This window comes from Cydia strobilella, chromosome 9, assembly GCF_947568885.1.
Source record: "Cydia strobilella chromosome 9, ilCydStro3.1, whole genome shotgun sequence".
Lineage (NCBI taxonomy): Eukaryota > Metazoa > Arthropoda > Insecta > Lepidoptera > Tortricidae > Cydia > Cydia strobilella.
The window spans coordinates 7,090,581-7,108,472 of NC_086049.1; the positions used below are offsets into that span (position 1 = coordinate 7,090,581).

General features: G+C 38.0%; 1 protein-coding gene across 4 annotated transcripts in view; it reads right to left on the reverse strand.

The window, feature by feature from the left end:
* Positions 1-17,892, reverse strand: part of LOC134744168 (E3 ubiquitin-protein ligase RBBP6) — a 59,204-nt gene that overhangs the window by 27,229 nt on the left and 14,083 nt on the right. For 3 of the 4 annotated variants that reach the window (XM_063677877.1, XM_063677876.1, XM_063677879.1), the window contains 5 exons: positions 15,729-15,857; positions 14,299-14,619; positions 12,776-12,865; positions 12,009-12,278; positions 236-304 (listed from right to left, as the gene is read on the reverse strand). In XM_063677877.1, the coding sequence (XP_063533947.1) occupies positions 236-304; positions 12,009-12,278; positions 12,776-12,865; positions 14,299-14,619; positions 15,729-15,857 (879 nt within the window). The remainder of the gene's footprint in view (positions 1-235; positions 305-12,008; positions 12,279-12,775; positions 12,866-14,298; positions 14,620-15,728; positions 15,858-17,892) is intronic. The other variant, XM_063677878.1, reaches the window with a different exon arrangement.

A 17,892-nucleotide genomic window follows, 5' to 3' on the forward strand; every position in this document is an offset into this window, starting at 1 on the left:
CGTCTTTTAAACCAATAGCGATATACGGGATTCGCTGTTTGTAGCAGATTTGTGAAGAATATCAACGCTTAAATAAGCTTGACGTCAGTTGTCCGAAATTAAAACGCAAACCTACGCACTTCGCGAACACAGGTTCAATCCGCAGGGCAATTTCATTACGTTATATAGTATACACATTTTGATATAGAACGGTAAAGGGCGCATGTCGGCACTATCTAGACTTTTACAATCGTACCTGGGTCCGTACGGCGGCTCAACGTTTCGGCGCGGCGGCGACAGCAGCTCGTCGTATAATCCAGGATACCTAAAAGAAATAACTAAAATGAATATGTTACATTAAATGTAGGTACAAAGCTAGCAAACGACGAGCGGCTTCGAAGCCGGTGGTCGTAGGTAGGGCTCGCGGTCGAATCCGTGTTTCGTTTACACGTTTCGAATACCCGTTTCCGAATAATACGTAAACGGTTTTCTGGCCCGTTCCGCACGTTTAATTAAGAAACGTGTAGTTAAGACCCGTGTACACGGATAAACGGGTATTCGAAGATACGTATCTTATTTATCCGTGGCTCCGGACACGTCCTTGACGATAGTAGCGAAGGAACGAACGCCAGCTACAAATGAACAGACAAAAGATTCATGACGAGTTTCTGTCATATTTAACCTTATTCCGTGGGTCATAGAGTCGAAATTCAATAAACGGTTTAGAAAACCCTTTCTTGAGCAGGTAGTTTTTGCTTGCAATAGGTATTACGAGTATTCACGCTTCTTATCAAAGTAGTATAGTGTTTAGATCAGAATAATTGGGATCTTGAAATGATAGTTTGGCAACTATGATTACTTAGATGTAAACAACTAATATGACAACAAATATTAAAAATCATACGCTTTACAATAATAGATGCCAATTTATTATTTAGTTGCCAAACTATCATTTCAAGATCCCAATTATTATTTTTGTGGCTTGAATTTGATGCCAGTTTTTTTAATAATATGATGCTTATATTTGGAGCTAATAAATTATTGGCCTTTAAAATATTAATGCACGGCCAAATTATATTATTATATATTATGCCCAATGAAAGGTCCTGTTTAATATTTTAGTTGCCCAGTGAATAATAAGCCTTAAATAAATACATACTTGTCATGAATCCATCAAAATGTTTTAATCGCAATCCGTCCCTGTCCCTTACCTGGTTCGTGCATAATTTTAAATGGCACCTGAGCGCAGGCTAGTCCAACGCTAAAAAAACCAGTGTAAGTGCGCTCTCCGATAACGCGCCTTTGTTACGCATATCGATGACACATTTTAGACTGGTTCTGTAGCGTTCGACTTGCCGGCACTCAGTAACCGCAAAGACCACACAGCTATGGAATATGTTTTCCCATTAGTTCATTTTAAACGTTATTGCAATCTTCATAGAGTGGTAATTCAATAACCGGTTAAAACGGCCCTACCATTTTTTTTATGCTAGTAAGTAGCACGTGCGGTTTCATTTAACAATAGACAAAGGATAAGCCGAAAGGGGACTGTTTTAAATCTAAACACTATATTTTATATAGCACTTTAAATAGCTACTTTTTTTACGTTGCGGGTTAGCAATAAAATAAAATAAAAACCTGCTAGTACCTATTTAAAAAAAAAAATAGAACCATCGAGTTCAGTATGTAGGCAGGAAGTCAAACTAATGTTCGAAATTGGCATTAGGTAAGTATTTATAAAAAAATACATTTTTAACTTGCTTCTTTATTTTTAGTCTAATTTGAGAACATGATATGAAATTGTATTTCTTGTCATATAATGTTAGTGTAGGTACACCTTATAAAACAAAGTCCCCCGCCGCGTCCGTATGTCTGTCTGTATGTTCGCGATAACCAGACCTCACCTGTGAATAAAGTTTTTCTTTGGGAATGTTTATGTGTATATTTTGTTTAAATTGGTAGAAATATGACGATGTTTGCTAATGAAGTTGAATGAAGCATGAATGAAGAAAAAATCACGCTGGCCAGGATCTTAATCGGAAACGCTGCCCAATCTATTTGAGATATAACGACACAATGTATGGTCGAAAAAAGTCTACAAAAAAGTGCGCGATTGCTGTCTGTCTATATTTTAAGAATAATTAACCCATTATTAACTTCAAAAAAAACCGACAAGTGCGAGTCGGACTCGCCCACCGAAGGTTCCGTACAAAATTTAATTTTAAATTTTAGTTGTTATAGCGGCAACAGAAATACATGTGTAAAAATTTCAACTGTCTAGCTATCACGGTTCATGAGATACAGCCTAGTGAGTGGTGACAGACAGGTGGATGGAAGTCTTAGTATTATTGGGCTTCCGATGTGAATACTTGTTACAGAATGTATTTTATTATGCTTGACTCTCCATACGAAGCCGGGGCGGGTCGCTAGTTATTAATAAACACTTTAAATCAATTTGATAAAATTGCACCTTCTCAATAAATTCTAATTGTTTTTGCTCTAGGTACCTCTTACCATAGTAAAACGCTTTTTAGTGCGGCTACAAAACAATGGAATACATTTTCTTGTGCAGATGTTTTGACCTTATTACAACGACATAAAGCTTATAATTGGCGGTGACACTAGTGATAATAGTTTGGGAACCTACATGTTTTCGACGATGACAAACAAAAGGATATTGGAAAACAATGGATGGATCGACCATTTAAGTTTATTACCTGAACGCTGGTGAGAAAGTGACCAAAGTGAATTATGAATGATTACCAATTTAAAGATCTATCTTAATGTATTTAGCAATATTATCGCAAGTTATCCAAGGTAGTATGGGTTTTTATGGTTCTTGGGTAAAATTCTGCTTTTCATTTGAGCATGATTACTCGATAATCCCGCTTTTGTGTACCTAACTTTTTTTGCGCCGTTGGCAGGTTTATTGTTTTCGCAAAGCAGTAATACACCCGAGATAAAAATAACCACGAAATAATTAAACTGTTATTTTTAATTAATATTGTATTCTGTCTGCACACCTATTATTAACGAAAAATACTATACCATTATGTAATTATAAAAAAAAACTATGATCTATATCAAATTTATTAAAAGCTTAGAAGCAATCGGTTTTATTAAATGATATAAATAGTTTAAAATAAAAATTATATATACCTACTATTAAACATAGGAAGATGGCTCAGTACCTATGTTTTATCAATACGGTTAAAAACAATTTAAAAAAAAATTGTGCGGTTTTATGAAACCACGATGCAAGTGAAAGTTTTTTCGGATTGTAGGCATTTAACTAAAAAAATTCGGAAATTAATTCGAATTACGGTATTAAAATCGCGGTTTTAACGTTAACTTAATAAATTGGGGCGATAAAATAAAAGTTTTACTTTTAAAAATCGTACGACAAACGAATTCACATAATAATAGTGGAAAGTGGACCTTGTTACCATTGTACATTGGCTCAAACTGGTTCGGAGTATTCAGACCCGTTCGGAACGGTCTTAAGTACCCGTGTAAACGGAGATACGTGTCTGAGATACGTTTCTTGGGAACGTTCCTTCGAAACGTTTTCGAATCCCGGCGGTTCCGTGTAAACCGGGTTCTTAGTACCGCCGGGCTTAAGAACACGGGTATTCGTTTCGGCGTGTAACACGGATACCGGGAGCCCTAGTCGTAGGTTCGGGCCCCGACGTACCGGAGGATTTCGGATTCCAAACTTAAATACGAAACCGTATTTTATGTTCATTTAGCTTTACTTCAGATAAAGAAAACATCAAACACAAACAAACGGGAATCATCGTAATAAGTACTAGTATCCCCTCTGGATAAGGACAGTTCGAGAATAACGAACGTATAATTGGCATGATGACAGCAACAAAGAATCATGGAAATAATGGTTCAAAGAAACATACGAGTATATGTTTATATGATTCTAAAGAATGGTGCAATTTCAGGTCTGTGGTGGACTTTGTCACTTTTTCTTTGGTGTATGATATGTATTTCAGTATATTATAAACATTAGGAATATTAATATTTTCAATAAAAAAAAGTACAAAACTCTCCAATCGGCCATTTTGACTGAAACACCAATCAGAAGCGAGCTAAACCGTGACGTCATCATTCCATGACATACTTCTTTGAGCAGCATAGACAACCTCATTGACCGTAATCCATACTCATGTCATGATTTATGAAATCAAAGCAGATAAATTTATCTGGTAATTAGATAGACATAAAACAGCTGCAGCTAGCAGATTACCGAATCTGGACATTAAATTGTCACGCAAATAACAGTTACGATAAAATCAGTTACGACAGATAATTTGATCTGGTCATGAAATTGACATGGCAGGTTACCGAACCTGGACATTAAATTGTCACGTTAATAACCAATCTGATTACAAAATCAGTTACGACAGATAATTTGATCTGGTCATGAAATTGACATGGCGGGTTACCGAACCTGGACATTAAATTGTCACGTTAATAACCAATCTGATTACAAAATCAGTCACGACAGATAATTTGATCTGGTCATGAAATTAACATAGCGGGTTACCAGACCTGACATTAAATTGTCAGGTAAATAACAAATCTGATAACAAAATCAGTTAAAACAGATAGATTGACCTGGCCATTAAATTAAGATAGCGGGTTACCGTACCTGGACATTATATTGTCACGTAAATAACAAATCTGACAACAAAATCAGTTAGAACAGATAAACTGATCTGGCCATTAAATTGAGATAGCAGGTTCCCGTACCTGGGCATTAAATTGTCACGGAAATAACAAATCTGATTACAAAATCGGTTAATACAGATGAATTGATTTGTTCATTAAATTGACATAGGTGCTTAGTACCCTAGCAGGTTCCCGAACCTAGACATTAAATTGTCACGTGTATATTAAAATCTGATTACTAAATCGGTCAATGCAAATAGGCATATCTTTTGTCTGCTCATTAAATAATATAAATATAGACTGAAAACACCAGGTTTTACAGCCAGGACTAAATAGTCATGCTGTGTATAGCAAAATTGATGTCAATCGACAGGTTCATTAAATCGGCATCGTACTATAGTACGACCTATTGTTTAATACATCGATGTTGTATGATATGGTCATACAATTGACAGCAAGGCCACACGTTGTATTAAAACAAATGGGTATACCCTGTAATAGGTCATCCAATAAAGCGTTTCTAAGATGACGCGAAAAATCGCTTGAAGACCTTAAGAGCGGGGTAAAGTTATAATCCAAACGAAATTATTTATATATATATATATATATTAAAAAAAAACAATAATAAGTGAACTGTGCAGATATAATAAATTATCAGCGAACGCAAATAAAGTAAAATGTATCTGGCTTATTTATAGATTTGATTTTGAGGTACTGGCATGACCATCCATCCAGTTATACTGATAAAAAAAACTGGATAGTCTACAATCTAGTATACTTTTGATTAAATTTTTAAATAAATGAGGTGAGATAAAATTTATTTGTCTACCCCGAACATTTAGTTTAGTTTAGTTTATATAAACTAATGTCGGGTAGTTTAGTGTTGTTTACCAATATCTCAAATCTCAATTGACATTTGCTGGGACGTCAGTCTTCCGTGACCACAGCTAGTGCAACCTAGTTGAAACGTCGGAAAAAAGGTAAAATAATGAAATTTAATCGCGTTAGATCCGGTATAGACATTAATTATGTGTACAAAACGCGAGAGTTTAAAGTGTTAAATGAGGTTAGCTAATCAAACAGCTACCTAATACAGTAATATGTAATAAAAAAAGGAGTGTTGCCGATGTTAATTAAGCAATGAGTTAAGTAAGCTTATTCCATAATCTAGTGGATATCAATTGCAAATACTTTAACTTGGCTGCTAGTCAGCGACATCCAATAATTATATAAAAAAACGGTTGCAGGAAAACACTTACCTACTGGTCATTCGTGACGTTTATTTTACATAGCTAATAAGCTTCGAAGATTTAAACGAAATTCGCAGAACCTTACATGGACACTGCATTCATTTGAAAAGGAAGGGATGAAGGTGTCTGCTTGAAGTCGTGATTATTTAGCAAATTCATAATAATCACTATAATTAGTTACTAGTGGCTATGTGTGAAACACTTGGTTCGTTGAGTCATTGTCATTATCATAGTGAACTCACAAGGGTCTTAAGCGCCATGGACGCTATTGGCACTAGTTATTTAATGCCAATCTACGCAGTTTGAAAAATTACCAAAACCTGGATCGGAAAAAATATATTTAATCTGGTCACAAAATTTCATGATAATCGGTCGAAAATTGTGACCTGTAGAGGAGAAACGAAAGCATTTGGCTTAAGTTAAAACGGAGACCTTCGCTGACGCTTCGGTCAACTTTTGAATACAGTGTATAGCAAAAAACTAAATTGTGAACGTTTCATTACACAACTACAGTACATAAATGGATACTTGTAAATAAGTACCAGTGATATTAAAATAACATTGTGACTTCAGACCAAACGTCACATGTCACACGGCTACTATAAAAAAAAAGAAATTATGAAATAATAAACATTGAATGTTTTATTAGTAAACCTACGTTCGATATCTTCCATAGGCATATTGTTAGCTACCTACGAGTTGGTATGTCAAAGGTTGAAAATGTGAATATATGTTTAAATTTAAGTAGATAGCCATAAAAATAAATCCAACTAATAAATAAAATAAAAACTAAATAATTAAGCTATGCAGCTAGCTTACGTATGTATGTAGTTCGTAGTTTTAACCGTCTGCACACGCATACTAGAATACATGCGGGAAAATAAAGAATTCTAGAGAAAACATGAAGTCCATTTTAGTGGTGAACGATACCACACGATACCATGTACAATATATTTATAGGTATATGTATGTACAAAGAACATAGCGAACAGTGCAGTCATTATCATATATAGGTATGTAATATGGGTAATGAATAAGCAACTGCCTGGTTTCACATTACCACAAGTTTCTAACGAATTTGCTCTCGATTGATGGACGTTGCGTTGTATTGTAGATATATATATATATCCACATAAACACATTTGCAGGTCTATAGATACTATGTATATAACTCGTAGTTAATGGACGGGACTCATACATTTGAAAACCGATTTATAAAGCATCTTGTGTATAAAATATAAGATTACAATAAATAAATATTATAAAATAAGATTTTATTGGTCTAAAATGTAGGTATACATGTTATTTGAACATACACAGAAAATTGCACAAGCTAGCAATTATCATTGACCTTCTGAAAGTGATAATAAAAATAAAACTAATGTTGGTTCAATATTTAATGTATAACATGCTGTATCACTGACTCAGCACAAATTGCATAGGAAGCTTATCTTCATGAATTTGTATAAATGTTGCACATAATAAAGTAAACAGAAAATGTACGTGCACAAAGCGTATGTAACTAAACAATCACGTTTCAAAATAAAAAAGGTAAACATGAATTTCACCAGAATCAATGTTAGATTGATCTAAGTGATACTGATGATTGTCAATTAATTATTAATTCTATGTATTAAAAAAAAGAAAGAGATGTGCTACAAACAATCACATATGGGTTCTTGATTTTCTGAGACAAGGAAATTGGAATTTAAATAGCTAATCCGTAGCACGGAAAGAAAAGATACAGCTCCGTAGCTCCGTTCTGTATTCACTATAAAGATGAAAGTAGCAAGGTAATTACACTGCACTGTGGGTACTGTGTATCTTGTAATGTGGTTATAATATCTCATATTATTAGTGTAAGCATAATTAGATCTTTTTATTCGGATGATTTGTCATTCGCTTCTGTAAGACTGTTAATTGTGGCAGAAGTTAAAACATGCAGTTAGAAAAGGAGAATTTCAACATAATTAAATGAATGTAAAAACTAGAAGTGGGATTCGCTTCTGTAAGACTGTTAATTGTGCAGGGACCGGCCCGCTATCCCTTATCGGGGTTTTATAAGGGTATTGCATAAGGCTTAACTCACCATACCCTTTGCCAGACGAAACCCTTTGTTTTGGTTTTAAAAACCCTTATATAAAGCTACCACATTTGAGTAATCGGTAGCCCAAATACCCTTACAAAACCCTTATCATCCGCTCGTCAACACCTTGCATATTGCTTATAAGGGTTAGCCTTATAAAGGGCTTCCCTTTTAGCATATAAGCGTGCTAATTTAAGTCATCTACCTTGTTCATAAAGCACACATTACTTCGAATTCGAGCGATCGTCGGCGGCGACGGCGGCGTTCTTTGACTAGGCACGTATTTTCTTTCCTTTTCATACACTACCGTAGATATATACTAATCCTGTCTCTTTCACGCAAAGGGAAACCTTTATAAAAAGCGCTTAAAGATAAGGGTAACCCTTATTAAGAGCTAGCCTTATTTTTGGTTAGCTTTTCGGTAAGGGTTAGTCAAAGGTAAGGGTATGAATGGGCTTGCAGTTCAAAAGGGAAAGTCTTTCAATGTGTTAGCCGTGTTTAAGTGTCGCCCATTGAAAGGGTTTTATCGCGGAAAGGGTTGTCCGGTCCCTGTAATTGTGTCAGAAGTTAAAACATGCAGTTAGAAAAGGAGAATTTCAACATAATTAAATGCATATAAAAACTAGAAGCGTAAATGGAGTCCTGTAAGGCCACTTACTTACACAGAAGTATAAGAGTGACCTTGCCTGCTTGCCTTTCTTATAAAAAACTTCCAAGTCTTGAGGCCCACTTGAAAAAATGAACTTTTGAATTTTGTAATTATACTGTTTAGTCCACAACCCTACCTTGTCAAAGTTGGTTGGAGTTCTGTATATTGTATTAATAATAATGCATTGTATATAAGCACAACTTGGTTTAGGTTGGCAGTGTAGCTTATAGCTTAAGTGGCATTGTAACCTGTAAGTAAACTTGTACAGTATTGAAAGTTGAAAATATAGTGAGCCCTTATCGAGTACTCAAATAGGATTCGTTAAGTCACTTTCGGGTCGTAGAAAGCTACACAAAGTGTAGAAAAATTAAATTTAACAATAGGAAATGTAAATAAATAACAAACGGACCAGAGATAAACTAAAACATGATCATCATGTCAGCATTCAATCGTCATGGGTTATAGAAAAAAAAATGAACCGTCATTGTCACCAAAATTGAAGAATGTCATTAATACTGTAATGATTGTTCAGCTGTTATTGTCTAGCTAATCAAATATAAATAATTGGGGCCACAGTTTTATTTGGTAGAACTGTTTTGGACAACTAGGCGAAGAAAAATTAAAGGCCTTGCATCATAGTATTTCCACACAGACCACTCCCAAATGATAAGCTCATTAGCTCATGCAGTGACTTAGATGAGAGGTTTCTAGAGGGAAACTACTAACTCTTGGAGGAGTTCGAGCTTCGTGAAATCATTTCATAATTAATACAGATAATAAACTCAGTACCTAAATAAGTTAATTATCACAGACTGAGTTGGCTACGGATTGTTTTGTTAGGCATTACCCGATGATTTAGTCCACTATCCATATCACGAACATTTTAGGAACGGTTTTGACGATTATAAAAACAAGGGGATTAAGTATAAGCACTTAGACTATACGGAAAAAGGGGGAAAGGAAAAGGGATTCAGGTATCACTTACAGGAGCTATCGACAATACAGTAGAGAAGTTGAAGATTACAAAAGTCCCAAGTGGGGTAAGTCATAGATCTCGGAGTCTTGGAGATGTCCACCCAAGGCAATGGTACCAGCGCATTCATAGAACGTTGGGTATGTAATTACGTATTGTTATGATTAACTTAGTTCTCGAAAAATAAACAAAGGAAGGGATGTAGTGTATTGACGCTTCGAGCGCTTACGTCATGGCGACGTCACTGACAGTTAGGGTCAGTCGATATTATACCACGAGCAGAGCCGGTCGTACCGCGTGATGTTGGTGTTGGCGAATCGTTGGAAATACATTACATCGTATGATATACTGAGGTAAATACGGTACATTACACATACGTCCTCACCAAAGAGTTTGAATGTTCAATTTTTTTTTTATTTCACCATTAAACATTTATTACGTACAAAAAATATTAATACACAATATAAATTAAATATTTTTTGTTATTTAGCAGTGATCGGAATAGGCCACAGAACTATATCAAGATAGAAGGAAAGAGTGTATGTACCTCGCGTGGCGAAACTAAGACACGGTGTCTCAGTTGCTCGCCGCGAACTTCAGTCTGCTCCCGATCGATGTCTGCTTGCGACGTCAGGTTTTAAAAACAAAATGGTTTGTTGCGCTATAATTAACTGTACACTACCAATAAAGTTGGAGCTGTTAATGGAGGTATTTCCTTTCATAGGTAAGTACAATTTGTCCTTAAATATCTGTTATTAATTAAAAAACTATTTATTTCATTATTTTCATCAAAACAGTAGCGGGCGATTGTGTGCCAACGCTAGCTTTCCATTGCGGCTTTAATTTGACGAGCCAGACTTGAGCGATGTAAAAATAAGCTATTAAAACTGTCGAGTCACGCTCAAGGTCGATTTCTCATTTTTTCTGTCAAAAGTTACTGTACACTGCTATTTTCTTACTCGATTATTAAAATCGATTTTCAAAACAGACGAAATGATGATTACGTTCTTATATTATTATGCAGCTATATAATGTAGGTAGTGCAAAGCAAATATTACTAACAAACAGGTTATGGTTACTTCTATATTGCAATTTTATTTCAGTTTTCCGAATGATCCTGATATTAAAAATAAATGGATTGAAGCAACTGGTCGTAAAAATGCACCTACAATAGCTGGCGTAATATAATTGAGTGATAATTATGTACGAGTAAATTGTTTGTCATCACACGAATAAAGTATTTTTTGTATGTACGGTGCCGTGTTCTAATCGATCTGTGAATCGATGCTTTTGAATCGTTTTTGCGCGGCTTATGTTTCTCATCACAAAATTACGCTAGTGACGTCAAAGTACCTACGCAAAATGTTACACGCTCGGTCTCCCTACAAATTGCTGAACTCTTTCCTTCTATCTTGATATAGTTCTGTGATTTTTATTTTAAAATTTAATTTAATAACGGTTTCCTCACGATGTTTTCCTTCACCGAAAAGCAACTGGTAAATATCAAATGATATTTCGTACATAAGTTCCGAAAAACACATTGGTACGAGCCGGGGTTTGAACCCGCGACCTCCGGATTGAAAGTCGCACGCTCGTACAGCTAGGCCACCAGCGCTTCCGTTCCGGGACTTTAGTCACGCAAAAAAATGTAGTCGACTACAATTTTTTGCGTGACTAAAGTCCCGGAAACGTGCTAAGTAAATAATATCGTTATAAATAGGGTAAAAAACGATGCATACCTATTTTTTGTCCAATACAACGAATAGGCGTATTTTTTTTGTAACTAAATATATTTTTTAATCAGAATCATATTCAAAACAGAGAAAGATTTCAAAATTTGTCATCATGCCAATTAAAGTGATTTCGTAGAAAAAACCCTGATCAGTGTGTGCAATTTTTTCGGATAAGATTGCCAAGCAGACGCGGGCGTCCCTTAGGATCGCGGTAATATAGTGAATCACACCCAACTCGTCAGTAAAAAAAGGCGCGAAATTCAAATATACTATGGGAAGTCAACTCGTCGCGCCTACATCTTTAGGGTTCCGTACCCAAAGGGTAAAAAAGGGACCCTATTACTAAGACTCCGCTGTCCGTCTGTCTGTCACCAGACTGTATCTCATGAACCGTGATAGCTAGACAGTTGAAATTTTCACAGATGATGTATTTCTGTTGCCGCTATAACAACAAATTCTAAAAACAGATTAATATAAATATTTAAATGGGGCTCCCATACAACAAACGTGATTTTTTTGCTGTTTTTACCGTAGTGGTACGGAACTCTTCGTGCGCGAGTCCGACTCGCACTTGGCCGGTTTTTTTTAATTTGCCACCTTTTCTACTGACAAGATCGCTGTGTCAGAGTATAACTTAAAATAACGGAATATTTACCGGTGAGGCGACATCGCTCTAGGCGGCGGCGATCGCATCGCCGACCTGCGAGGCGAGCGCATCGGCGAGCGCAGGGGCGAGCGGTGCGGCGAACGGTGCGGGGAACGGTGCGGCGAGCGGAGCGGGGTGCGGTGCGGCGTTCGAGGTGGCGAACGGGGCGGGGAGCGTAGCGGGGAGCGGGGAGGAGACCGCAGCGGCGAGCGCAGCGGTGAGCGCAGCGGTGAGCGGTAACGCAGCGGGGAACGGTGTCGGCGACGAGGGGATGGCGACCTGATCCAGAAAAGTGAGTCTTGATAAACGCTCCAACAGCGGCAACTGTTTCGGTACGTACGAACTTTGCTATTTAATGGCGTTATTCATAAACGTTTGTCAAATGTTACAAACCGTTGATAATCGTTTGTCCCCATCCATCGTTTGACATTTCTGCTTCATAGAAATTTAACAGAGGTTTGTTAACCCCCTTATTCGTAAAAGTTAAGAAGTTTTATGAATAAGGGGGGTTTCTTTATTAAATATTTCTCATTATGATAAGTACACCACCACAACTACTAAACGAAGCTTACTTAAACACGGGGGCCAAGGTTAAGTTTTTATTTTTTCTTCTACAGCTACTAGGTAAAATAACACTTTGGTAAGCTTTTAGTGATGTATCGCTCACACACCGAAGTGGCGTAGGGCATCAATGTGATAACCGCACAAAACTGATTTAGACTTGTTCATCTCATGGCAATCATTACGTAGCGCCAGATAGCAAAGTGTAAGCTTACCTAGTCAAGGACAGAGACCTGTCGCGCGTACGGCGGCGGCGCGGCGACCACGGCGAGCGGCGCAGGCGGCCGCGCGAGATCGAGCGAGACCTGAACGATACAAATCAATGTACTTCACACTCATACCTAATGAAATTACCTTATTGATAGGGTATAGCGTTTTTTTACATTCATTTAACCCCTCGAGTATCGTGGACGCGATATTGAGTCGGCTGATAAGTTATTATTTTATAGTAGGTATAAATTTTATGAAATGAGTTTTTCGGTGAAATCTGTTAAATAAAAGGTATTGTTTCCTTTATGCAGTGAGTACTTCTGCTAATGCTAAAAACGCCGTCATAAGTAAACGGGAACAAGCAGTTTATAAACCAGTTTTACCAACCTATTTAAATGGTTAAAATTCATAAACATAAATTCCACTACTAATATGCAAGCTAGCTTTAAATTTTAATGCGGAAAAAAGGAACATAACGTCAACACGAGTGCAGTAAAAAAAATGGAATTTTTATTCATGCGGTTAAGTTTTAGAAAATAAGTAGTGTTTCATTGTGAGAGAGAAATTAACCTTGAAATAACTGTAAAATTATATAAAAGATTGCTAAATTATATATGCTTTACTAGTTTTACTACGGCTAATTATGTAGTTTTATATAACCATTAAATATCAGCTGAATTAATGTTACACTAGACTAGAGAAACAACAGAATGTTTTATATCAATTTCTTTAAGAACAGATTTCAGGTCTGCGTTTTAGCTGCATCAGATCAATGTTACCATGTTCTGACGTGTCATTTATGCAGCAAGATGATAAATTTTGAACCCATAAGACCTTAGAAGTTGCTCAGAACCCTTCATCAACTAACAACCGTTTTCAAACTAGTAACCCAATTTTTTCCGAACATAAATATTGATAAGTGATAACAAACGAAGAATATTTTCGATTGAAATCTTTCAAATACGAGTACTTAATAGAAAAGAAACAAGTACAGAGATATACTGCACGTTATGTGCACCCCATTATATTAGTCGGCGGTAAAAAACCCCGAGCGCGGAGGTATTTATATTTTACGAGACCTTACATTATAGAATAGAATAATTTATTCGTTAGCACACACAAATAGAGAATATTATGATTTCGACTTCATATTTACTTATAATAAGACAAATAGGAACTAGGGGAATGACTTAACATATGGGATAGAGCAGGCAGAAAAGATACTAGCTAGCGCAACCACCACAATTTACATTATAAACGTGTATGTACAACATGCAAGAATATGCGGCTGGAAAAAAGGCCTCGGCATATTAATGAACTTAGAGGTTAAAGAACTAACGATGATACAAAAGCCGACTACAAAATGATACTACTACGGGGACACGAACGACCGAGGCTAAAGCGCAAAGCATGCGGGCGGGGACATCCTGACACCATCGGCTGAGCTCCTTCACGGGGGGTCCGACGGCGAAGCATGCGGCGACGTCGGGTCTACGATCATGCAGGTAACGCGGCACATGGCACGCACCTAGAGTACCGGTGCCGGCTGGGCGGGCGCACGCGGGGGCTGCGCGGGCTGCGCGAGGAGCGGGAGCGCGGCGGCGGGGAGGCGCTGGGCGGGCGGCGGCGCGGCGGCGGCGAGGCGCTCGGCCCGCGCCTGCGCGGTGGCGGCGGGGAGGCGCTGGGCCCGCGCCTGCGCGGCGGCGGCGGAGAGCCGCTCGGCCCGCGGCGGCGCGGCGGCGGCGGGGAGCCGCTGGGTGGACGCCGCCGCGAGGTCTCGCGCCGCGCCGCCCGCATCTCCTTCTCGCGGATCATCCGGTTGAACGCCTCGAGCGGGTCCTCGCCGTGCCTACAGAACAAAACGACGTCAGCGCCTTCGCTCTCCTCGCGGGTCGACGGCCCTCGAGTCGCCCGGATTTTACGGGTGTCCTTTACTTTTTTTATAATAGAAACGCGTGGCATTCTTTTGTTCTGTGGGCTCGCGGTCGAGTCGATGAGCCGCGGGGAAAACTCGAGTAAATACGGTAGGAAAGGGAGAGAATCGACTTGTCTCATTTGCAAATCAATTATTCGGGACGTCAAATGTAATTTCGATGCTCAAAAAACATTGATGGATTTTAAACAGTGAACGGTATCGCTGAATAAAATGTCAATTTATCACGAATGTAACATAAATTATCTAAAAATCTTTCATCTAATTTTAATAGCAGAAAGGTTATGCTCATAAATAATGGCATAAAGTTTATCGGTATAGTATTATGAGAATAATACTTACTCATGAAATAAAACTATGAAAACGGATTATATCGCGTATATTGAATTTATAACACATCCCGACGTTTCGAACCCTTTACAGCGTTCGTGGTCAACGGGTGACTGAGGAAAAATTACAAAGTGCAAAAATACCCACATACTAAAATAATGAACAATCATAGACTATAAACTTTAAGGCTGGTTGTACATGCAAAATCGGTTCATAAGGCTAGTTATACACTACAATTATTTTCAAGTAAAGATATATATATAAACGCGATAATCCGTTTTCATAGTTTTATTTCATGAGTAACTATCGTGGTAACCGAAGACAATATTAATAATACTTACTGTCAAAATACACACAACTATTTAATGAAATACAGCAAAATTCACACCTAACGAGTTTCCTGGTGAGTATCAAGCTTTTAAAAAGAGATTACCGATTATGCTGATATATCGCGGGTTCGGATTACCGTCAACCGGGGTGAATAGGAATGGCGGGGCGAATAGGGACAAAAACTGGGTACGACATTTCCCTGATAATTTTTTAAAACCTACGAGCACAAATTGAATCATGCGAAATTTACTACTATTATCCCTATTCACCCCGCTATTCCTATTTATAGGTCGACGGTACACGTTCGTTTAGATTGACCTCGCAAGTGTGAATGATACTGTGGTGCGTCTGCTTGTAATTGTTACCCGTTAGGCTCGTCCTTGATGCCGGGCGGCGGCGGCTGGTAGGGCTCGGGCGGGAATCGCTCGTAGGGCGGCCGCCCCGGGCCCGGGCCCGGCGGCCCGCGGCGCCCGCGCCCACGCGAGTACCCGGGGCTGCACAATATCACACTCATTAGTTAACCCTTTCCACCGCCAAAGACGTCAGACGTCACTGACGCGCGCGGTTTATATTAACTTCACTAGTAACAAACGATGTACTGTCAACCGAGCCGAATCGGGACAAAACTTAAAATGTGATTTACCTGACAAATTCTAAAAAAAAAAAAACACGAGATGTATCCTTAGATTGTCTTCAAGCATAGTAGATTTTGTATGATACAATTTGTGTGGGTATTTATTAAGAAATTGTCAGGTAAATCACATTTTAAGTTTTGTCCCTATTCACCCCAGATCTCCCTATTCACCACGGTTGACGGTACTTCGTAAAGTCTTACAAGTGGATTTTAACCTACCTGCTACTAATAGCCATATCGTTTTAAAATTTTGCAAGTATAATTTATGTATCTATATAATATAGATGACAATACGATAATTTGGTTTTTTTTTTTCAATTCAAATAATTTATTTTCAGAATAAAAATTCCATATACAATTACATTTACATTTAGAATAAAATAACTAATCCTAAATTAAAACTAAATATGTTAGTAACAATAGGTAATACTTAGAACAACTATGTTAGTACACAGGAAATAATCTGTTAATAAAATACATTAAAATAAAATAAAATTACAATTTTAATAACAAATGCATTACAATTAAAAATCTTTAAAATTTATTTCCCCACTGTGGAATGGAGTTCAATCCATCGCCGCAGTGTCGGGGAGTCCCACCTCTCGGCCAGTGTTTGTAGGATGGTGTTCGTGGAGCCGCGCGCACGTCTCATCATCGAAGCGGCCCGCTTCCTGATTACGGCGTAAAAGCCATCGATTTGCCGCTCCGCAAACATCGCGGAGGCGCTGCAGTGTCGCGGCAGCCCGAACAGCACCCTACACGCATCATTATACTAGACGCGCAGGGCGCCGTATGCACGTTGCGTATGTCTGACCCAGGGACCGGACAACCCTTTCCGCGATAAAACCCTTTCAATGGGCGACACTTAAACACGGCTAACACATTGAAAGACTTTCCCTTTTAAACTGCAAGCCCATTCATACCCTTACCTTTGACTAACCCTTACCGAAAAGCTAACCAAAAATAAGGCTAGCTCTTAATAAGGGTTACCCTTATCTTTAAGCGCTTTTTATAAAGGTTTCCCTTTGCGTGAAAGAGACAGGATTAGTATATATCTACGGTAGTGTATGAAAAGGAAAGAAAATACGTGCCTAGTCAAAGAACGCCGCCGTCGACGCCGACGATCGCGGATTCGAAGTAATGTGTGCTTTATGAACAAGGTAGTGACGACTTAAATTAGCACGTTTATATGCTAAAAGGGAAGCCCTTTATAAGGCTAACCCTTATAAGCAATATGCAAGGTGTTGGTGAGCGGATGATAAGGGTTTTGTAAGGGTATTTGGGCTACCGATTACTCAAATGTGGTAGCTTTATATAAGGGTTTTTAAAACCAAAACAAAGGGTTTCGTCTGGCAAAGGGTATGGTGAGTTAAGCCTTATGCAATACCCTTATAAAACCCCGATAAGGGATAGCGGGCCGGTCCCTGGTCTGACCCATAGGCTACACGTGTAAAAAGATTGACAGTACGCCCTAAAAAGGGTTACTTTGACTGTATCAGTACAACGTGCAAACCGCCGGGCCAACATATTACAATAGATGGATACAGTCTAAGGAAAAAACGTGCCTCGAAAATCAAGAAAATTTGATTCTCGATCAGAGGGCGCTACTAGCTTTGGCCTACTGTCGTATAGATGGCGTTGACGGTTTCGTTTGTTATTTAACAATTTTAACGCATATCAGTGAAAGAACATGGGTCAAAATCATAAAATTAATTAATGCAAATAAAAAAAAATCATTTATCCATATTTAAATACATTTTATCGTATTTTTATAAATCTTCATTTTTAGTTTTAAAGTATGTCGACAGATGGCAGTGAATTTACTGTGGTTACAATATTTACTATGACAGTACCGCTCTAGTATAAGTTACTCTATGTTACAACGTACAGCCAGC